The sequence below is a fragment of the Tachyglossus aculeatus genome, chromosome 18 (genome assembly GCF_015852505.1).
Source record: "Tachyglossus aculeatus isolate mTacAcu1 chromosome 18, mTacAcu1.pri, whole genome shotgun sequence".
NCBI lineage: Eukaryota > Metazoa > Chordata > Mammalia > Monotremata > Tachyglossidae > Tachyglossus > Tachyglossus aculeatus.
In genome coordinates this window covers 1492817-1517102 of record NC_052083.1, presented here as the reverse complement: position 1 = coordinate 1517102, position 24286 = coordinate 1492817, and the positions used below count along the sequence as shown (strand labels likewise).

The 24286-nt window shown below is 43.0% G+C and overlaps 1 protein-coding gene across 3 annotated transcripts in view; it reads left to right on the top strand.

Annotated features, from left to right (window-relative positions):
- Positions 1–24286, top strand: part of KHDRBS3 (KH RNA binding domain containing, signal transduction associated 3) — a 129707-nt gene that overhangs the window by 62781 nt on the left and 42640 nt on the right. For all 3 annotated transcript variants that reach the window (XR_005454908.1, XM_038760548.1, XM_038760549.1), the window contains 3 exons: positions 7101–7217; positions 12606–12752; positions 19180–19319. Coding sequence is in view for 2 of the 3 variants with exons in the window: in XM_038760548.1 (XP_038616476.1) it covers positions 7101–7217; positions 12606–12752; positions 19180–19319 (404 nt within the window). In the remaining variant the exon portion in view is untranslated. The remainder of the gene's footprint in view (positions 1–7100; positions 7218–12605; positions 12753–19179; positions 19320–24286) is intronic.

Below are 24286 nucleotides of genomic sequence, written 5' to 3'. Positions count from 1 at the left end.
CTGCCAAGCTAGCTCTCTTCCTCCCTTCAAAGCCCTACTGAGAGCTCACCTCCTCCAGGAGGCCTTCCCAGACTGAACCCCCTCCTTCCTCTCCCCCTCCTCCCCCCATCCCCCCCACCTTATCTCCTTCCCCTCCCCACACCACCTGTATATATGTTTGCATTTATTACTCTATTTTATTTGTACATATTTATTCTATTTATTTTATTTTGTTAATATGTTTTGTTTTGTTGTCTGTCTCCCCCTTCTAGACTGTGAGCCCGCTGTTGGGTAGGGACCATCTCTATATGTTGCCAGCTTGTACTTCCCAAGCGCTTAGTACAGTGCTCTGCACACAGTAAGGGCTCAATAAATACGATTAAATGAAGGAATGAATGAATGAATTCACCTACTAGTGTGTTCTCAGTTGAAAAAGCCAACAGGGACCCACAATTCCGACCTCATTGTGCACACAGATTATTACAATGCTACTAATCAATACCATTTTTATGTATTTTTACCACATTATTCTCATCAAGGACTACTTTTGAGACCATGGCACTGGGCTAGGCTTTATACACCTCCGTTCTTACCAGAAGGCATTTTCTTCAGTACAGTGTGTTGAAGTTCTTTAAGGTATAATTGTCTGTCTTGTTCATAATTTCTTGCCATAAGAACAAACAGGTGAGAATAATAGGTGTAATAGTACCAGTGACTAATTAGCCACTCATAATGCTGTCCAAGACAGAAACCTAATTAACAGATGTCAGTGATGAGCCTTCCAGAAGAGATATGAAGGTTTTCCTTTGTTTTTCTTTATTGTTTTACAGCACAGAAGCAAATTTAAACAACCAATCTGAAAGACTGGTTCTCTTAAGGCATCTTTTCTTTTTATTTGGCAACTTATTTTAGCCATCATAATTTAGAATAAATTAGAAAAGCAAATTGGGTAGAAGAGAAAAAACTTTTTTTTTATAGCCAGTTGATATTATTTCATCCACTTCCTTGATATCTGATGGCATTCTCTGGAGAAGGAATACATACCAAGGTGACAGCGTTCTTGTGTTTGTTTGTTTTTTAATAGAATTTAAGCACTTGTTTTGTGACAGGCACTGTACTAAGGATTAGGGTAGATACAAGCCAATCAGCCTGGACCCAGTCTATGTCTCACTTGTGGCTCAGAGTCCTAATCCCCATCTTACAGATGAGGTAACTGAGGCACAGAGACATTAAATGTCTTGCCCAAGGTCACACAGCAGACAAGTGGCAGAGCTGGGATTAGAATCCGGCTCCTTCCGAATCCTAGACCCACCCTCTGTCCACTAGGTCACACTGCTTTTCAATTAACCTGCTTCTTTAAATTGCCAAAAGTCTTCTAATTGGTCTCAAATCTATTTTCTCTTCAAACTGAAGACTCATCTCATCCTGACCGTTCATTTATTAAGTATAGATTAGGCTACTACTGCACTAAGTATTCAGCGGGCATATAAACTCCATGTAAGTTCAGAGGGAGGCTTTTTTTTTTAGCAGTGTTATAAGAGTATATATACCCATGTCTTAGATATGCAATTGCTCTGTCCTCTTCTCAGCTGTTTTTGTAATGTTTCACTCCCACCTCACAAATTTTTAAAACTCATGTTCTTCTTCTCTAATCTTGCTATAAATCCCACCAACCCTTCCATAATATATAACACTCCATGCCCAACCTGGAGCCCGGTAATCTCTTTCCTAGAGTAGCAATAGTATGTTTGGAGGGACTTTTTCCTCCATGTATTTACTCCTCCATTTGTAAATATTTTTATGTCTATCCCCATTAGAGTGTCAGCTCCTTGGGCCAGGGAGTATGTCACTTTTTTGTCTGGTACTTTTCTAAGCGCTTAGTACAAGGCAGTGCATTCAGGGGACACTCAGTAAATGCTCTCACTTCTGCTGCTATGAATCCCTCTTTCTTCTCATTCACAGTATAAATTTACAATATGAATTCCCACTGGCATTGGGAATCTATTAATATTTTCATCCTGGGTTTCTTTTTTTAATGGTATGAAGTGTTTACTATGTGCTACTAATCAGGTTGGACATAGTGTCCCACATGGGGCTCACATTATTAGTCCTCATTTTATAGGTGAGGTAACTGAACCACAGATCAGTTAAGTGACTTGCCTAAGGTCAAACAGCAGGCAGGTGATGGAGCCCAGATTTGAACCTAGATCCTTCAGACTCTCAGTCCCATGTTCTGGGTTGATTATTGTTTTTGGGAATCATCCAGTAGAAACTCCTTGTGGACAAAGGATGTGATGTTTCTTTATTCTGTACTTCCCAGATGTCAAGTACAGTGCACTGCACCTACTGGACACTCAATCAATGGTAATAATTGAGTGCTTACTGTGTGTAGAGCACTGTACTAGGTGTTCAGGAAAGTATAGTACAATGGAGTTGGAAAACATGATCCCTGCCGACAGGGAGCTTACAGTCTAGACGGAGAGACAGATATCAGTAGTGCTAATAATCCTTCTCTTTCTGCCAGTCCTACCTGAAGGATAGCATCAACTATATCAGTGGTGAATGGAGGACAGAGAAGCTGTGAAATGTCGTTCATTTTTCTGGTTGCCAACAACACCAGGGGAAGATTTGATGGGGAGGAACTTCTGGCTGAAATAAAACTGTGGAGTAATTTTTGGATTGTATTTTTTATTCTACCTCCAATTAGCATGCTTAATTGAGAGTTGGATGAATATAGAGCAATTAAATGAAGCATGCAAGAAGCCGCGGTTGAGGGATGTGTAGAGTTAATATTTTGCCAGACAATTTTAGTGTATAAATGATTAGACAACTTCATCTAATAAGATGTATCACTTTTGGATTTTTGAATCCTGGGATTTGATTTACCTCCATGCCACATTCTGACGGTTGAATACTTTCCTGGAAGGTGGAGTAGAAAGTACATTCAAATATAGGAATTTTAATATTCAGTGTATTTTATTTTCCGGAGTGCAGGTGATGAGTTTAACATCATTTTGTACCATTTCTTCTTGATATTGTCACATTGATACCAGCTATAATTTAGGTGTGATTAATTGTTTTAGTAGAGAAATTTATATTTACATTAATGTCACTCAGACCTGTTCAATAAATTCTCTGCCCAAAGTATATTTCCTTTATTAAAAGGAAACATTATTTTTATTACCGTCCTTTTAAGGTGATATATTGTAGTAATTGAACAAAATGGAAATTAAACCCTCTTTATTATCTCAACTCCACCACTGCAAAACTCTTCAGCTTTTGGCTGACTGCACATTTTCTTTTACCGTCACTCTAACTTCAAACATTTTGCTCAAGAGAATTTGAGCCACCTTTAAAAAAAATCCATTTGAATTTGCCGAAAAGGCTTGTATCCTTTCACTCTGAATTTTTTAAGAAAAAAAAGAGAAGATCCCTGTGGTGGAAGTCTACTAAACTGCATTGATAAGTGTGTTATAACTGTGCTTCAGTAGTGGAAGTCTATTCTAAACCGGACTGATAAATGGGTTATCTAAGCATCTGGATGCATGGGTAGCTGGGTCTAAACTGGGTGATTCCTTGTGCATGTTTCCACTGCACCCCGTCCTGGTGGAAGCGGCATGGCTCAGTGGAAAGAGAATGGGCTTTGGAGTCAGAGGTCATGGGTTCAAATTCTGACTCCGCCAATTGTCAGCTGTGTGACTTTGGGCAAGTCACTTAACTTCTATGTTCCTCAGTTGCCTCATTTGTAAAATGAGGATTAAGACTGTGAGCCCCCCTGGGACAACCTAATCACCTTGTAACCTCCCTAGCACTTAGAACTGTGCTTTGCACATAGTAAGCGCTTAATAAATATTATTATTATTATTATTCAATCAAGAGTGGAAAGAGGACCCAGCCAGATCAGGCTGCCTAGTTCTGGTTGGGAAGGCTGCCCGGCCAGCCCTTCAAAGCCACCCCATCTCCAGTCAATCATGCCGGGCCTACTGGGTGCAGTGCTTAGAACAGTGCTTCACACATAGTAAGCGCTAAACAAATGCCATCATTATTATGAATTGTTGCTCTGAAGGGCAGAAACTATGGTCATCTGCAGTTTCCCATTTGCAGTATACTTTATTAATAAATATGGTATTTGTTAAGTGCTTACTGTGTGCCACGCACTGTTCTAAGCGTGGGGGTTAGGTACAAGCAAATTGGGTTGGACACAGTCCCTTTGATGATGATGATGATGATGATGATGGCATTTGTTAAGCACTTACTATGTGCAAAGCACTGTTCTAAGTGCTGGGGGTATACAAGGTGATCAGATTGTCTCACGGGCTCACAGTCTTAATGCCCATTTTACAGATGAGGTAACTGAGGCACAGAGAAGTTAAGTGACTTGCCCAAAGTCACACAGCTGACAAGTGGCGGAGTCAGGATTAGAACTCATGACCTTCTGACTCCCAGACCTGTGCTCCATCCACTAGGCCATGCTGCTTATTTACTGCTGGGTGGGGTGTGATCTAAGGTTCCTGCTCAGCTCTCTTTTGCTCTCCCTTCCCTTAATTTGTTTCAGTGTCTGTCTCCCCTACTAGACTGTAAGCTCATTGTGGGCAAGAATCATATCTTCTATCTCTATTGTACTCTTCCAAGGATTTAAAACAGTGTTCTGCACACAATAGGCACTCAGTACATGCCACTGACTAATCCATGTAGGCTTGTGAAGGGAGAGGAATGGAGTAAGAGAATGGGTGGGACCAGCAAATGGGATTTTTTTTTCCTGAGCAAATGTAGCAAGTGATCAAGTTGCAGTGGTGACTGCAGTCCACACATCTGTCAGAAAAGTAGTACAGTAAGGCTCCATTTGCCTTGGGAGTCTGAGAAAACAACTAATTCTGGAGTAAAGAAAAGGGGAGCAGCATCCCACTGTAGGCTTCCTGGCCATTGACAGTGTGCCTGCCTGAAGTGCAGATATAAGAAAAGGCAGTGCTTGCATTTCGTGTCAGAGCCAGGAAGTTCAAGAAATGAGATGAGTCACAACCAGCAAGCCATGAAAGAATAAAAGCCCCAGCCAACTAAAAACCTTTTGCAGGCCTGGTAGACGCCGGCAGGAGTGGAGTCAGGCCTGAAACTCCGGAGGAGGAAAAGCTGATGTCTAAGAAGGATACAAGTTCTAAAATCTATTTTGCTTAAGTTTTAGCTGAATATAAATCTTAAAAGCGGCAACATCGTCTAATAGCAATTGAATAGGCAGGGAGCTATTTAAGGCTCAGCTCAATAAATTTGAGGGAGCTGTACATGATGGAATCAGCTCTGGAGTGTGTGAGAATCTCTGAGCTGATGAAATATCTGAGGGTCTGTGGAAGTCTGGGGAGGAGAAGGGGCAGATTTGAAAATGACAGGTTGGTTTCTGGAAAAGAAATGAGCCACCATGAATGCTGGTTTTGCCAAGGATTTGGAGGGATAGGGTCACCCTAATAATAATGACAATATTATTTGATAAGCACTTACTATATGCCAAGCACTGTAGTAAGCCCTGGGCTTCAAGGCTGTCCATCACCTCGCCCCCTCATACCTCACCTCGCTTCTCTCCTTCTACAGCCCAGTCCGCACCCTCCGCTCCTCCACCGCTGACCTCCTCACCGTACCTCGCTCTCGCCTGTCCCGCCATCGACCCCCGGCCCACATCATCCCCCGGGCCTGGAATGCCCTCCCTCTGCCCATCCGCCAAGCTAGTTCTCTTCCTCCCTTCAAGGCCCTGCTGAGAGCTCACCTCCTCCAGGAGGCCTTCCCAGACTGAGCCCCTTCCTTCCTCTCCCCCTCGTCCCCCTCTCCATCCCCCCATCTTACCTCCTTCCCTTCCCCACAGCACCTGTATATATGTATATATGTTTGTACATATTTTTTTACTCTATTTTATTTGTACATATCTATTCTGTTTATTTTATTTTGTTAGTATGTTTGGTTTTGTTCTCTGTCTCCCTGTTTTAGACTGTGAGCCCACTGTTGGGTAGGGACTGTCTCTATATGTTGCCAATTTGTACTTCCCAAGCGCTTAGTACAGTGCTCTGCACATAGTAAGCGCTCAATAAATACGATTGATGATGATGATGATGATGGGGTAGATCAGTGGGGTACAGTGAGATCAGATACGGTACCTTCTCCATTCCGGACTCATAATCATGGGAAGCCGTTTGGTGTAGTGGAAAGAGCCTGGGCCTGGGAGTAAGAGGACCTGAGTTCTAATCCCGGCTCTGCCACTTTTCTGCTGTGTGTCACTTCTTTGTGCTCAGGTACCTCATCTGTAAAATGGAGACTAATACTATGAGCCCCATATGGGACATGGACTCTGTCCAACCTATCTTGTATCTACCCCCAGCCTTTCGTACAGTGCCTAGCATGTAGTAAGCACTTAGCAAAATGCCATAAAAAAGGGAGGGCACCCAGAAGAGCTTTCTGACCCAAACTGGGCTCATAGTCTTAATCCCTATTTTACAGATGATGTAACTGAGTCAGGGGGAAATGAAGTGATTTGCCCTGGGTCACATACCAGACAAGTGGCGGAGCTGGGATTAGAATCCAGGCCCTTCTCCCAGGCCCAGGCTCTATCCTATAGGCCCCACTGCTTCCTAAAATGTACTACCGTCCAATGTAACATGCACAAGTCCACTTTTTAGAAGTCAGCTTTAACAGCTATGAGCCCCATAAATACCAGCTTGATGAGTCAACCCAAGAAACCTTAGGAGTGACAGAACAGGGGGTTGCTCCAGACATCCATGTTTTGTGATGGTACTGCATAAAGACCTTCTCTGACTCCCATGGGAGAGACCTTCATTCAAGCCATGGTCCCTGGGGGGGGGCAAACTAGATAGATATTTTGGAGAGGGCCCAGAGCCTGAAAAAAAAATCAGTCTTTTTGTTGATTTAAGAGCCACATTTGTTGGACCTAAGGATAAACAGACTGATATGAGGTACAATTATGGGCTTACCAACATAATGAAAGGTTTATTATCTACCTCAAAAGTAAGGGAATGCTAAACAGTCAAGGACTATTTCACATTTGGCCTCATAAAACTTGCAGTATCCCTTAATTTTACAATCTACTACTAAATCTGATGCCAAGATTTTTTTTTTTTTTGTAGTTCAACTTCGTTGGCAAACTTTTGGGTCCCCGTGGCAATTCGCTGAAGCGTCTCCAGGAAGAAACGTTAACCAAAATGTCCATTCTGGGTAAAGGCTCCATGCGAGACAAAGCAAAGGTAAGAAGTTGGGCACCTCTAACCTGGAGATTTGAATTCACCTCTTTTGGCGATTTTGGTAAAGCCTGGCTAAAGCTGGCCCTACCATCACCGTTTAAAAGGGCCCTTTCTGGAAGGTTCAGGATTAAACCGGTGTCTTTTGTAGTTCCTCCCCACGCACTCAAATCAATGAATGTAGTAGTAGTAGTAGTAATGGTATTTATTAAGCACCTATTGGGTACTTTAGTGCTGGGAAAGAATATACTGGTGGGTTTGACTCCTGAGATTCTTGCGTTCAGGGACCTCTGGGAATACCAGCTTTTTGCATTTCAGGTATTCTTGATCTTAACCTTTGAAGCCAAAGGAATTTTCTCCGTGGATGGACTGAGCAGGCGAAGGCAGGGATGGGAAAGAGGAGGCTATGTCAATCAATCAGTGGTGCTTATTGTGTGCAGAACATGTACTAAGCGCATGGGAGAGTTCAAGTGTGTGTGTGTGTGTGTGTGTGTGTGTGTGTGTGTGTGAGAGAGAGAGAGAGCTTGAGAGTGTGTGTGTGTGTGTGTGTGTGTGTGTGTGTGTGTGTGTGTCGACCATCATAGCAGGTGTGGATGGCTGAAGCGTTTCCCCAGAAATGAAAAGCTGTGGGCAACAGTGATTGTTGTGTGCAGAGCAGTGCTTGGAAGAGATCATTTGTTGGGGGCGGGGGTGGTGGTGGTGGCTGCAGGTGTGTGGGGGGTTGGGGGGCAATGGGCCCAGGGAGCCATAGGGGCTGTGACCATTGACAAGGCAGGAAAAAGACCCAGGAGCTGAGGCAGGAAGTCTCCTAGGGAATAATAATAATAATGATGGTATTTAAGTGCTTACTATGTGCCAGCACTGTAATAAGCTCTGGGGTGGATACAAGCAAACCGGGTTGAACACAGTCCCTGTTCCACATGGGACTCATAGTCTCAATCCCCATTTTAGAGGTGAGGTAATGGAGGAAAAGAGAAGTGACTTGCCCAAGGTCACTCAGTGGACAAGCTGGGAAATGAGGAGAGTCAGGGGGTGGAGGGTTGGACACTGCACTCTCCCACCCCTGTGCCCCCACCCCCCACACATATTTCCATAGAAATAGGAGTCATAGAAGCAGAAGCACAGAGTCATCGGCAGTTAGGTGGCTATAGTAGTTCTGCTCTTCATCTCTCTAAAATGACAAGTTCAGCACTCAGACACTTACACCCACCCAAACTAATTGTGGTACTTGCTAAGCATGTTCTTTGTGCCAAGCACTATGCTAAGTGCAGTGGCAGATACAGTACAATCAGACCTAATGCCCATAGTAGCACCTCTGTGCATCTTAGTTTACCTGTCCTAATATTTAAGCTCTTGCCCATCTTCAGATCCATTATGCTTTTCTCATCTATCTGTAATTAATTTTAAACTTGTCTGTCTCTTCCTCTAGATTGTAAACTTGGAGGCAGGGATCATGTCTTCTAAGTCTTTTATACTTTGTATGCAGTAAGAGCTCGGTAAATTCTATCGCTTGATTGGAATTAGGTTTTCTTATTCTTCATATTGCATAAATTCTTGCATGCTTGGTGCTACTTTTCCAACTTGCAGAGTTTACATAGAGAGCTTCAAACCAATGAGCAGTTCCAGAATTTCAAGTGTTTTGCTTAGCACTCTGAGCCCAGAATAAGGGCTAAATCCATCTAGTTCATAATCTAGTCTAATCTATAAATCTAATAAGTATGGACCTAGGATATGTGCTTATTTCCCTGAAGAATGTCTTAGTATTGATGATGCTCCTTCATGTGCTTTTCCAGTTCAAACTTGCTCTGTGGAGTTCCAGGCTCTGATCCAGTTCTTATATTTAAAGATAAATGAAATTTGGGAGGAAAGCCTGACTCTACTCAATTTTCAATTTGGCATTACATTGTATTATGGCTCAATTCAAAACCAAAATGGGTAAACAAGTGGATCTTTCAATTGCTTGCTAATGAACATAACATTCAGAGAAGAGGGAGAGAGAGAGTTTGTGAAGGAATGCAGTTGATTTTTATCAGTCACAGTGGCTTAGTAGACAAGTTTCTGTCCTGATTTAATGCTCTCCCAAACAATCAACTAAAGTGTTTTGGAGTGTGTACCTAAAATGTGGAAACATTATAGCTGCTTTTATCTGATCTTTCAGTTATGGGAAGCCAGGTGAAGATGGGCAGATTATCTCCTTGCCCTTCCTCCTTCCTTCCTCTCCCCATCTTTTAGAAGCTTCTTGTTGGTCAGGGAGTGTTTCACCCTTTTATCCTTCTCAACATTTACTTCAATGCATTGACAATGATGATGATGGTACTTGTTAAGTATTTACTTGTTGCCAAGACTTCTGTTTAATCCTAGGGTAGATACCAGATAATTAAATCGGTCTCAGCCCAGACATGGTTCACAGTCTAAGAGGAAAGGAAAACAGGAATTTAATCCCCATTTTACAGGCGAGGAAGCTGAGGCACAGAGAAGTTTAGTGACTTGCCCAAGTTTAGTCACACAGAAGTCAAATGATGGACCCAGGATTATAACCCAGGTCTCTTGACTCCTGCCTGATCTGGTGCATTTTCCACTAGGCCACACTGCCCACCCAATGAGAGCCCAATAATTACTATTTTGACTGCCGCTGCTGCTGCTGCTTTGAGAGTGGAATTGAAATGCTCAATTCTGTTGGGAAATACTGATTTTCTGTACTGATTAGAATAAGCACAAGGCTAGAGATCTAATCCTCAGCCTGTTACTTTAGGTAAAATGTATTCTATTTCTATTATTACTGTAAATTCCAGTTTTCTAGGAAAGAGTTTGGTGCTTCAATTTGCCAATTGAAAAACTTCCTTGGACCTAGCATACAATGGTAACAAGATCAGAAAGTAGCTCTTTCAACAAGCCAGAGCACTTAGAAATTGTTCTGGCATGATCCTTTGGTTCAATTCTCCTCTCAAGCAAAAATGTATTTATTTTCAAAGCACCTGGCATTAATATTCAAATCCCTTCACCCTCTATTCCTGAGCAGGCTTAAATATTTAAGTTCTCTTAAAGTCAATTCAGAAACATAAAAATGAATTATTTTTCTGCCTTGACTTTGATATAGTAATGAAATTATGAGGTATTTCATCCAACTTCCGGTGACATTAATTTCACTGCTCTGTTTTATTTGCTAATGGTGGTGATGGGTGGGGTGAGAGGCTTAGCCTCATAGTGCAACTCATTTCTGGAGTGTCTTTGTACTCCATACAGATATAGGGAATTGACTAAGGGTTTTGATAAATAAAATGGAACAGATTTTTCATTTAGATCTCAAAATAACAATTAGGGCAGAGGGTGAACAAATAACTCTAATCTGACATTAAAATAATCATTTCAGCCTCTTCCTGAGGGCAGAGACCATCAGTCAATCAATGGTATATATTGAGCGCTTATTATGTGCAAAGCACTGTACTAAGTGCTTGGGTGAGTACAATACAACATTTCTCTTCTGCTGTTTGCTCCCATGGTCCCAGGGGCAGATGTTATATTCCACCAGGTGTCCAGGAAATACTGGATGATAAGAACTTGTTTTCCGATACAGACTGGTGGGTGACTGTCTTGGTGCTGGCTGAACCGAAAGGCTAGTTCTACAAGAAAATAATAAAATTTTATTTGAAAAGTAGATGAAGCATTTAGATTAGAAGATTGGTCTGCTGTTGGCAGAGTTATATAGCATTTTAAAACATTCTGGGGCCATTATATTTTATTGTGGCTGAGTGTATAGAGCACAAAACTCATCCTAATCCTCGTCCTATCTCTTGCCTTCTGTGTGACCTTGGGCAAGTTGCTTAAGTTCTCTGTGTGTATTCCTTCATCTGTAATGTGGATTATTCCACATCCACCCCAGTGCTTAGCACAGTGCTTGATATGAAATAGGGGCTTAACATATAATATTACTATTATTTTTTTAACAGCATTTAGGAATATGAAGAAGAAGCCTGGCTCAGTGGAAAGAGCACGGGCTTGGGAGTCAGAGGTCGTGGGTGCTAATCCCGGCTCCGTAACTTGTCGGCTGTGTGACTATGGGCAAGTCACTTAACTTCTCTGTGCCTCAGTTACCTCACCTGTAAAGTGGGGATTAAGACTGTGAGCCCCATGTAGAACAACCTGATTACCTTGTATCTCCCTCAGCACTTAGAACAGTGCTTCGCACATAGTAAGCACTTAACAAATACAATTATTATTATTATTATGAGGAGCTTACAGCGCCAGACACTGTACTGTGTGCAGGGGTAGATACAAACTAATCAGGTTGGGCAAAGTCCATGTCCCACATATGGGGCTCACAGTCTTGATTAATCCCCATTTTACAGAAGAGGTAACTTCCCTGTGCCTCAGTTAAGTGACTTGCCCAAGGTCACACAGCAGGCAAGCGGTGGACTGGATTAGAACCCAGGTCAATCTGACTCTCTGGTGTAGGCCTCCCACCCTTTCAATTCAGTTCTCTTCCCTTGCCTTTTCAACCCCCTCTCCCTCCCTCCACCAAATTTAAGAAGGAACAGTTTTTCTCTGCCATCTAACTTGTTCCTGAGAAATGCCACCATAAAACTGTTGAGACAAAAATTGACCCTGTTAATGGAGTAAACCCACACTGACTTCTGCAGTTTAAAGTTTGCTCCAATTTCCTAGTTTGGCTTTGTTTTGATCATAAACTGGGTCTTTCAGTCATCACTACCTAGGATCCAAGTATCCAAAGAAAATTATTATGGCCTTGTTGGATGCCAGACCACCTTCATTCCAGCCCCTATCCACTGTGGTCAGACAGAGTGATCGTCCCAATACCTGATGGCCTTTCTGCCCCCCAAGTTGTCCAGTGCATTCCAGGGCTACTGCCCCCCACCAACTGGCTTGAACTCAGGCCACTTCTCCTATACAGTGATAGCTTGCAACCTGGGCCACCCTCCTCCATCCTAATCAAGAGCTGATTTGTCAGTGGTGAATTGGGCTTCACCTGAGCAGGGAAATGGGCAGATGTTTGGGACTGAGGAGTCTCCCTAGGGGCCTGAATCTAGAGAGAAGCAGGACCTGGCAAACCCAGTTTATGGCTAATCAGCCACCCTCATCCATCCTTCTCTCCCATTCACTGTGTGAAGGGCTTGGAATATTTTTATGTTGAAAAGCTCGTTTTTTCCAGATAATGCCGAAAATTACGTGAGAGTAAGCAAGTGTACAGCCAATTAGGCTCAGGGATTGGGATTGATTTGTCATCATTGTTTCGCTGAGAGCTTAGATGGGTTTTTGCCTAATGGTTTTGGCAAGTCCATCAAGAAACAGCTTTGGGTGTGTTAAGTGTTTTTTTGTCTTGTTTTGTTTTTAATCTTGGCCCCATGGCCCAATTCTAAGGCTTCTCTCTGCCCTCAGGAAGAAGAGCTGAGGAAAAGCGGGGAAGCAAAGTACTTCCACCTCAACGATGATCTGCATGTCCTCATCGAAGTGTTCGCTCCCCCAGCAGAAGCGTACGCCAGGATGGGACATGCTCTGGAAGAAATTAAGAAGTTCCTCATCCCTGTGAGTTCAGTAGGGAGACAACTTCATTGTTGTTGGCCCTCTCATTCTCATTTCCCACAGATTCATCCAGGGTGGTAAATCCCAAGAGATAGGCCGAGCCCAAAATGGGGGTCCTTTAATGGAAACCCACAATTCTCTAGAGCTCTTTGTCATTCAGCAGGACAGGGAATGGCATTCATATTGGCCAAGGTTCATCCATAGCTCCAGACCAGAGAAGTTGTGACATTTGTCTCTGGTGTCCAACCAAAGAAGGGACCCAGTAACATCTCATTCTCCCCTCTGGTCACTGCTGCTCAACTGAGGAGGAGGGGTGGTGGCTGGAGGAAGGGACTTTAGGCATCTGGGATTGTGGGTAAGGGGCGAGCATAGGTTAAGGTCCAGAAGGGTCATGTGGTGACTATGGAGAGGGGAGCAGAGAATGTGGATTGGAGAATGGGAGAGTTGCTGCTCCTATTCGAATCAATCAATAGTATTGAGTGCTTACTGTGTGCAGAGCACTGTACTAAGCGCTTAGGGGAGTACAATGTAACAGAGTTGGTTGACATGATCCCTGCTCATAACGAGCCTAGTCTTCCCTCCATGGGCCATGTGGAGGGCTATGAGGGAAGGGGGAAGCAGGAAGTGGTCAGTAGTGCTCATCATGGCCAAGCTTCAAGCATAGAAGTGTGAACATCAGTGACCTTCCTGAGTGCCCAGATGCCCCAAAGCCTGTTCTCAGGGCGGCAGCCAGCAGGTTGCCCCAGCAGGGCTTCTATAGATTGCCAGCTTTTCCCATTTCCCTCAGTCCCAGCTTCCACAGGAGACCAGGATTTTATAATCTGCTTTGATCTGGTCCACAGCAATCTCTGCAGGCGGAAGCTTCTGACTGTCTTTGACCTCTGCCCCGTATATCTGTGACTGACTCACCTGGAACTGATTTTCCTTAAAATCTCGTAAAACCCATTAAAATCGCCATGACTGCTTATCAGGAGTGCTTGTTTCATTTGATTGGCTTCCTTTGGAAAAATATCAGTTTTAACACAAAGCAAACAAATCCTAGCCATCAAGGCCTTCCCAGGCCATTTGTTCTCTCCCTTTGCTAAGGAGGGAAGATGAAAGGCTCCATTGAAGCATTCCTGGAAATTCTCCTGTTTTTTTGTTAGCTGTTTTTGCTGTGACAATATCCTCCAGACAATCATGTTCTTAAGGAAGAACAAATGCGATAATCATGGCTCCATTACTCTTTTTGATCTTCAGTGTCCATCATTTCATCATCTTTAATCCCAAATCATCCAAAGTGGGCAGGTCTTCTGATCTAACAAAGACCCTTGATTTGATCTGTTATCGGTAAATATTTTCCTATTGTCGTTTTTCACATCATAGCTTGTGCACTTATCTTGGAGTCCAATTTAATCTTAGAATTGCCTAAACTGTGCCATGAAAGAATTGATAAGGTTTGATAAAAATATTCTAGGTGCCGCAAACTTCAACTAAAGTGTAAGAATCTTCATTTCCACTCTGTACTTACAGTCAAAAAAATCTGCTTTCTATTTTTGCTCAGTGTCTTACTTTCCTGCAGTCTGATTTCTTTTGTAACCAGCAAGGTCCTGGAATGATTTGTAGAGTCACACTGACTCCTTGGGTTCTTCACTCCCCAGTGCTCCGAAGAGTGTGTATCTAGTGAGTGTGGAGGGCTGCTGGAGCACAGTCTGTTGTGCCTAGTCTGTGCTCGGGCAAATACACACGATCCCTGCCCTCGAGTTTACAATGAGTTTACAATCCACTTTGTGGATTGAAATGCTGACTTGCAGAATTAGCCTCTCCCAGGAGTAGGATGACTCAATTTCTAGGTTGCCAAGTTGCACTAGGATTTCAATTCCTTCACCCGAGGCTAAGTCACCTGAATGAACGGAAAAGTATCAGTTTGTATTGATGAACTCCAGGCTGAGCTTTTCTGTCATTGGATCTGGAAATTACCATAAGTCTTTCTACCCTGGTGGGACTTTCTTAATCATGATCCATTAAGATCCTTTTATTCCTTTTAATCAAGCTCATGGTTTTATTTATTTTATAGAAGCAGTACAGGTTCCTTTCGTCCATGAATGCCTTCACACTCAGCAAAGAAGACAGTACCTTGAGACCAGCCACGCTGGTTAGATCCCCCTACCCCCCACACACTGTTTCTGGAATTTTTGTGAATTTGAGTTAACTGAATCTAGTTTTTTGGGGGGGTTTTTTTGGTGTGTGTGTGTGTGTGTCTTTGTTTACTAGGGTAATTTTCTCTTTGTTCTAAATATTTATATTCATTTAGAGTGCTCCCTGAAGTCCCTTTCAAGTGCATGCTCTCTCTATTTCAAACCTTTGCCTGAGATGAGAATTCAGCTTTATTTCTCCTCAGTACATTTGCTGAAAATAACATTAGTGCTGGACAAGCTCTTGTTCCTCCATGGAATACTGAAATTACAATTAATAATGCTAAAGCATTTAGTCTTAAATCTTTTGACAAAGAACCTTGCCTTCAGATGCAGTCTAATATTTACATAACCATGATTGTATTTCTGGACTACTTTGAAAGCATATATTACAAAAGACTGTTCAACATCAGGGATTTGCTAAAGAGTAGCTTAACTGAGCCTCAGGGATCATGAAACCCCATTTTTGAATACCTGAGGAGACTCCATAATTAAAGGTGAATCAATATTAGATTTTCTCAAAACAACATCTGTTGTGGTCTTCAGTATCAAATTTCTTTGACCTTATAGTTGTTTTTGGAAATTGATACCTTCAGGAAACATGTTTTTTCTGAAATCAATTTTCTTAGAGATCTGTTAGAGAATGTTGAACATGCGAAGTCAGGCTTAAAACACCAAGTGTTATTCATATCTAGTTTTGGAACACCTTTTCAGGAAAGCAATGGAACCATTTATGTTAGAGAATCTCCTAGCATGTTTAAATACAGTCAACTGACAGTGCCCAAACTAGAAACTAACAAGATTCTCTCCCCTCAATAAGGTCAGGAATACTTGAAATATTGTAGGTGTAGATTAGACCTGACAACTCTCTAAGTCAGTTCTGTGCCCAGAGTTTATCTGTGGCTCTTGAAGAAGATACTACTGACCGTGAAATTCACCCATGAGTGCGTGTTCGACTGAAAAGGTCAATGTGGGGCTCAGAGTCCTGGCAAAATTGTGCACACAAAAAGCTTATCCCTTTTTTTGCGGGGGGTGGAGGAGATGGGGACGGGGTGGGGGGAGGTGGGTGGGTGTTTAAACACCTACTATGTTCCAGGTACAGTATTAAGCACTAGGGTAGGTACAAGCTAATCTGGTTGGACACAGTCTCTGTCCCAAATGGGACTCACAGTCTTAATCTCCACTTTACAGATGAGATAACTGAGGCGCAGAGAAGTAATTTGTCCAGGTTCACACAGAACACAAGTGGTGGGGCCAGGTTTAGACCCCAGGTCCTTCTGATGGTCAGGCCCATGCTCTAACCACTAAATCATGAAACTTCTCCTGCTATCCCTTGTGCTGTGCTTATTGTCTTAAGTGCCTGATGCTGTTTTTCTTTTTATTTTGCCTTCTTGTCTTTTGTTCCTTACGAAACTTCTGCTCACAAAGGTACTCATTCATTGTCGTGTTTATTGAGCATTTACTGTGTGCAAAGCAGTGTAGTAAGCACTTGGGAGAGTACAGTCTAACAATGAACAGATACTCCTTGCTTGATAGCAGTTCATGCTGATCTGTAAAGCAGGTGTATTTCCTAGTAATACTAGTAGGGTTTATTAAGTGTCTACTGCATGTAAAGCACTGTTCTAACCTGGGTAAATAATCAACTCGTTATTATACTAAGCAGGAATTTTTTTTAGGTTGGCATTCACTGGATTATTAAAATTCCCCATATGTACTGCCTCCTGCTGTGCCCACCAGCTGTTACATTGTTTCTTGTCCATGGTCTGCTCTCTTTGCACAGTATGGATATGTTCAGGAGAGCTGTGGGGTTGAGGGTGGAGATAAAATGCTTTTTAGGTGTTTTCCAATCATTAAATCATTGAGAAGTAGTATGGGCTACTGGGAAGAGTGTGAGTCTGGGAATCCGAGGACCTGGGTTCTAATTCCAGCTCTGCCATATAATAATAATGGTATTCAAGTGCTTACTATGTGCAAAGCACTGTTCTAAGCGCTGGGGTGGTTACAAGGTGATCAGGTTGTCCCACGGGGGGGCTAACAGTTTTAATCCCCATTTTACAGATGAGGTAACTGAGGCACAGAGAAGCTAAGTCACTTGCCCAAAGTCACACAGCTGACAGTTGGCGGAGCCAGGATTTGAACCCATGACCCTTGACTCCAAAGCCCTCGCTCTTTCCACTGAGCCACACTGCTTCTACATTTGCCTGCTGTGTGTGATCTTGGGCAAGTCATTTCACTTCTCTGTGATTTTGGTTCCTTATCTGTAAAATAGGGATTAAATTCCACTTCTCCCTCCTCCTTCAACTGTGAACCTCACATGGGATAGGGACTGTGTATGATCTGTTTGGATTGTATCTACCACAGCATTTAGGTCAGCACTTACCACTTGGCCCATGGTAAACACTTAACAAGTGCCACAGAAAGCAGGATTAGAACCCAGGTCATCTCCTAGATCTGAGCTATTTCTCTTAAGAAATGCTGCATCCCCATGACTCATCGATCAACCTTATCAATCAGTAGTATTTATTGAGCACCCACTATGTGCAAAGCACTGTAACTAAGCCCTTGGGAGACTACAGTACAACAGAATTAGCAGAATTAGAGAAGCAGCATGGCTCAGTGGAAAGAGCATGGGCTTGGGAATCAGAAGTCATGGGTTCTAATCCCGGCTCCACCACTTGTCAGCTGTGTGACTTTGGGCAAGTCATTTAACTTCTGTGTTCCTCAGTTACCTCGTCTGTAAAATGGGGATTAAGACTGAGCCCTACGTGGGACAACCTGATAACCATGTACCTATCCTAGTGCTTAGAACAGTGCTTAGCACATAGTAAGCGCTTAACAAATGCCATCATAAAAACCACCATAAAAAATTAGTGGACATGCATGTCCCTTGCCTGTAATGAGCTGTAGTCCGGAGGGGGAGACAGACCAGATGTTAATATGAATAATCCAAAATTTTAGGCCCAGTATAAATAAGTGAAAGAGTTTGGAGTAAAGCTCCAGACCTCTAAACCTCTTCTTTCTCCTCCAGTCCTGACTCCCTCTATTTATCATCATTTGCATTCTCTTCATTTGATTTTGCAACTCTGCTACTAGTCTAATTTAATATAACACCATCCTGATTACTGTTCATGTTTGCATCTTTGATTACAGGCTTTTCCTTTCGGTGTTTCTCCTGTTACCTTGCAAATGCATTTACAGTTGTAGGGTCGCAGTTCTTTTTTTCAAGATCAGGGAAGAAATCAATGGAAATACATTCACTGGAATTGGCAAGTTGCACTCTCTTTCAAGGTGTACTGTGGGTTAGTAGATATGTTGGCTGGCACGAGTTTGAGAGCTCCAGTACTGTCTTTCTCCTTGTGCGTGTAACCTCCCAACCAGATGTTCACGAAGTTTTAAAATTCACATTCAGAGGAGGATGTGTTCTCTCTGCTGAAGACTCACTGTGAAACTTAACTCGAAGCACATGACAAGACAAAGAAGGCATGTAACAGCAGGGCCAAGTGCCTGGATCTGGGAAGATAGTATTTGATGGCTTCCCCCCCACCCTCTTCATTTATAAAGTCTATTTTACTCTTTATTGGGAGACAAGGTGTTCCTTATTTCTACCACCAACCACCCTTCCATCTTTATTCTTCGACTGGGAGACTCCGGAGTGCCAGGGGCCGTAGCTAATTCTCCTCGTATATGTTTTCCAAGTACAGGCTTTTTCACAGAGTAGTTGCTTAATAAATCCTAAGATTACTTCTAATCGGGTTTGGAATCTTCTTTCTAGCTCTTAATAGGAGTGCATGACGTATGGTCTAGCAGAAAGAACACAGGCCTAGGACTCAGGAGACCCAGCTTCTGATCCCGGCTCTGCCGTTAGCCTGCTATGTGACCTTGGACTTAGCTTCCAAGGTGTGTGACTTAGCTGTGTGACTTGGACCTTGTCACTTAAGCTTCTCTTTGCTTCCATTTCCTCATCTGTAAAATGGGAATTCAGTGTCCTTTCTCCCTCCTGTGTAGACTGTGAGCCCCATGTGGGATGGAGACCGTGCCTGATATATTGCATTAACCCTAGCTCTCGGTACCTTGCTTGGCACAGAATAAGACTTTAACAAATGCCACTGTTATCATTAATGTTATTTACCCTAGCGTGTAGCACAGTTCTTGTCACATAGTAAGCAAGTACAAATATCGCCATTATCACTATGAACCGTTTTAAGATGCCCCACGTCCGGTCCTGGCTGACTGTGGTTTCCTTGTCTTGTGTGCAGGACTATAATGACGAAATCAGGCAAGCCCAACTGCAGGAACTCACCTACCTAAATGGAGGCTCGGAAAGCACAGAGGTCCCTCTGGCCCGGGGGAAGCCGCTCCTGCGAGCAAGAGGGGGACCAGCTCCTGTGCTGACCAGGTAAGGTACCCAGAGCACCTAGAAGGGCCAGTGGTATGCAGGGCTCCTTCTGAAATTCCTGCCTTGCAGCCCTTTTAAGCAAATCACTTTGAGTGCAGACAGTTGGCCTTGCTCTCCTGGCTCAGACCAAAGGACCTTCCAGCACACCATTCTGTCTTAGGGTTGCGGTTGGGGGATGTCAGGCCTGGGGAGGGTGCTAGAGTTGGACTCATCTATGGCTGGGTTTCATGCTTGGTCTCCTGATGTGCCACCCTCAGGCTCCTCAGGGTGCTCTCTGTCCCGATGCCCTGCTCCCCCAGCTTCATCCCACCTCATCTCCCCCACCTCATTTCCCCCCAGTGGAGAGGAGACATGGTCAAGTGGATAAAGCACGGCCTTGGCAGTCAGAAAGACCTGGGTTCTAATTCTGCTTTCTGCCACTTGACTTCTGTGTCGTCTTGGGTAGGTCATTTTATTTCTCTGTGCTTCAGTTACCTCATCTGTAATGTAGAGATTAAGACCGTGAATCCCCTGTGGACTAGGGACTTTTCCCAACCCGATTTGCTTGTATTCACCCCAGTGCTTAGTACAGTGCCTAGCACATAGTAAACACAACAAATACTACAGTAACTATTAGTATCTTCAGCAGTTGGACAAGACCCTCAGCCTAAAACAAGAAACCAACCCCTCATGGCTCGTGTGAGGTTTCCGATCAGCCTTTATGCTCAGAATTAGTCCATCAATCAATGGTATTTTTTGAAGGATTTCTGTGTGCAGAACACTGTACTAAATGCGCAGGGTTGATTCCCACTTTCCAAACTTTCATCCCTGACTGAATACCAGCTTTTGGGCTCGTGTGGCCAAACAAGCCAGCCCCACCAGGGAATAATCGAGTATTGTTATTTGGGGGCAATGCCACCGAGCTCTTAATCTTACAAGTGTCAAGAACTTGACCCCAGAACGGTATTTGTATGTGGGTGGGAGTGTGAGCAGTTCCCCAAAAACGATCCTTTTAATTTGCTCCCTTGATACTTCCTCCTTCAGAAACATAATCTCAAGCAGAAACTGGGCAAGTTCTGAAAGCCTGAATCTTCCTCTGGCCTCATTAGAGAAAATAAAAGAAAGAAAGTTTTGTACAAAAATAGTGAGGTAAAGTTCTGCCTAGAATAAATAGACCTGGTGCCTGCCTGCTGTCAAAGAGCCTGGCCTCGCCTGTTGTTTCTTTAGACAGATACGAGTGGTGTTGTCTGATTTGGCCTCTTAGTTCCTTTGAAAATGAGAACAAAAAAAATAAGCATAAAGAAATGACATTGAAAAAAGATTTGCTTTTTCCTCACCCCCACTAAAACCACCAGGGACTCTCACTCTGCTATCAACCTTCCTCTCCTTTTTATGAAATGTATAATAGCGGCAACTCGGTGATTTTTTTTTTCTTTCCCTGAGACCTAGGAGTTCTGTAGTGGGGATTAAAAGTGCAGCGTAGAAATCTTTCGGTGAGAAATTGTAGGAAATAGAACAAGCCCCTGTTGCTATCGTATAAAGGCAAGTGGTTTTCCTTGATCCAAATATGCCATTTTTGATGGAAGGGGATTTTTAACATACATGTCATGTCAGAAAATGAAGTCAGAACTCCATGTTCTAGGGCTCCTAAACTGAAGTATTTAAAAGGAAGTGGCTTTCTAAAACAGATCCTTGAGACAATGCATTGTTCTGGAAGTTGAACAAATGGTTCAATTTTATTGACATAGAACATATTTTCCATCTGCCATTTTTCAAATATTTTCAAAGTTTTGATGGTGAAGTGGATTCTCTCTATTTGGCTAATTCCATTTCCTCCTTTGCTTACCCTGTAAGGATGCTTTGCCTTTTGGCATGCTCAGCATTGAAAATTTCTGTTGTGTCTTACTAATTAAGACTACAAAAATCAAGTGATATTAGTACATCTTGGTCTCAGGAGCTTACATTTTAGCAGGCAACAATGGTATGTGCTGGTATTTGACAGATGTGTAAGCAGCTAAGCAAACATTAAGTGAATATCTAAATTAAATGAAAATGTAAACTGGGTAAATTCAAAAAGAAGTGTCAGTGAGTGAAAAGGGAGTCTTAGGGGCTGTGTGCTGAGGAAGAATGGGAACAGCAGGAAATTGCTATTCCCTTCCACTAAGTCCAGAAAGGTTTCATTGAGCATTTGAAAGCTATGTAGCTTTTTGCACAAAATTTGTTATAATAATAATAATGATGATGGTATTTGTGAAGCACTTTTTGCCAAGCACTGTTCTAAGCACTGGGGTGGGCAGGGGGAATGCAGAGTATTCAGGTTGTCCCATGTGAGGCTCACTGTCTCAATCCCCATTTTACAGATGAGAGAACTGAGGCCCAGAGAAGTTAAGTGACTTGCTCAAAGTCACACATCTGACAAGTGGCAGAGCTGGGATTAGAACCCATGACCTCAGACTCCCAAGCCTGTGCTCTTTCCACTGAGCCATGCTGCTTCTCTAGGTGCACCCGGGTCCCATGTGGATCAGTCACTCAGTGGTATGTATGTATTGAGTGCTGCTGTCGGTAGAGTAAGATACTGATAACTTAGGATAGTACTATAGAGGTAGAAGACCTGATCCCTACAGTTATGTGAATATACACAGTTAATTCTAATGCCTGTATTCCTTCCTAGCCTGTAAGCAATTTGTAGGCAGGGAACATGTCTATATCAATTCTGGTATTTAGCACAGTGTTCTATACACAGTAAGCATTCTATAAATATAATTGTTGGATTGATCCCTGCCACAGACTCAATTATATGTGTTCTCCCATTTTATGGAGGGAGCAGTTGAGGAGAACAAAATTGGTAATGAAAAGCTTGGAAGATCAGTACTAGTAATAAACAAAAATAATTGTGGCACTTGTTTAAGCACTTACTATGTGCCAAGCTCTGGACTAGGTGCTGGGGCAAATACAGTTAGGTCAGACACAGTCCCTGTTCCACATGGGGCTGGCAGCCCAAGAGGTATTTAATCCACATTTTACAGGAGAGGAAACTAAGGTCTCGAGAAGTTGTGACTTACCCAAGGTAATAGTGCTTAATAAATGCTGTTGCTACTACATGAGAACACATTTGGTTCATGGGGATGGTATTGATCTGGTTTGTTTGTATCTATCCCAGCACTAAGCACAGTGCTTAGTACATAGTGTTTAATAAATACCATAACAGCATGACCTAGAGTTAAGAGTTGGGGGTGGGAATTCAGAAGTCAAAAGTTCTAATCACAGCTCTGCCAATTGCCTGCTGAGTGACCTTGGACAAATCACTAAACTGCTCTATGCCTCAGTTTCCTCCTCTTTAAAATGGGGATTAGGTACCTGTTCTCCCTCCCCTTTAGACTGTGAGCTCCATGTGGAACAGAGGCTGTGTCTGATCCGCGTATATTGCATCATCATTAAACAGAATCAGGCTATTAAGAGATGCAGTCAGTGGTCCACATGAGACCGATCCTTGGGGGAAGGGTGAGGATAAGGGCACAATTTCTAAGAGGTTGGGAAAAACGTGATGATCCAAAAGTTAGATTTGTAAAGGATACCAGGCTCTGTAGCTAGAGGCCACGTGGTTTTCTGAAAACAGCAAAGCCAGTGCTTTTTTCCCCCCGGCATTTTGGAAGTGATCTGTTGGTTCCAACGAGGCCAAACAAAGGGCAAGATCCCACTCTTGGCAATGTCATTTTCGAGCGTAACCTACTTCTCTCTCACCTGAGGGATGAGGTGAAGACTTCATCCTTCAGAATTGTTCAGCTGCTACTTTGGCTTTAAAGGAAAGTAGGCTACTTTCTAGTCCAGGTTTGACAGGCTTGTGAGGGACTTGATGCATTTTAAGTCTACGGTTTGGGTCTTTACTTCAGGGACCATAAATATAATTTTGACAGAGCAGGTGAAAAGTTTTTTTTTGTTTTGTTTTTTGAGATAGATGAAGGTGTCATTGACTTCTATTATTAGTTCCCCAAGTACCTGGCACAGTGCTCTGTCCATAGCAGGCACTCAATCAATCATTCATATTGATTGAGTACTTACTATGTATAGCGCACTGTGCTAAGGACTTGGGAGAGTTAAAGTTAGAAGACAGGATCTCTGCCCTCAAGGCACTTAAAGTCCAATGGGAGAGACCAACAGAAAATGCACTGCAGTTAGAAGTAAGGAGAAAATGGAAAGCTGGGTAGGTGGAAGATCAAAGCAGAGTATGTAAATTGATATGAACAGGAAGATTCCTTCATGATATTAAGCAGCTACTATGTGTCAAACACTGTTCTAAGCTCTGGGGCAGTCACAAGGTAATCAGGTTGGACAGAGTCCCTGTCCCACATGGGACTCACAGTCTTAATCCCAACTTTACAGATGAGGTAACTGAGGCACAGAGAAGTTAAGTGACTTACCCAAGGTCACATAGTGGATAAGTGGCCGGATCAGATTAGAACCCAGCTCCTTCTCACTCCCAGGCCCGTGCTCTATCCACTAGGCCACGCTGATTCCTTAAATTCAGAAGTGGAGTAAAAGTCCTGAGCTGGGAGGATATGATCTGGGATATGAATCAGGGAAAGACTCCTGGAGGAGGTGGAATTTCAAAAGAGTGTCGAAGATGGGAAGATATGTTGCCTGGTGAATTTGAAAAGGGAGTGAGTCCCTGGCAGAGGGTGGGTGGTGGCAAAGTTGGCTTGAATGGAGTAAAGAGTGTAAATAGGGGTGGAGATGAGTAGATAAGTTCAGGAAGATATCTGTTTAAGGACCACTAAATCAGTGGTCAGTTTCTGCTCGATGCACAGATGGATGATAGAGAGGAGAGGGGAGATCTATGGGCTCGGTAAATAATAGTGTTATTAAATGCTTACCAGGTGCCAAATACTTTACTAAGTGCTGGGGTGGATAGAAGATAATCACAATGATAGCGGATTTTAGTTTTTGCCATTGGAATGTTGTCATTTTAGAGAAACATTTCTGTTTCTCTA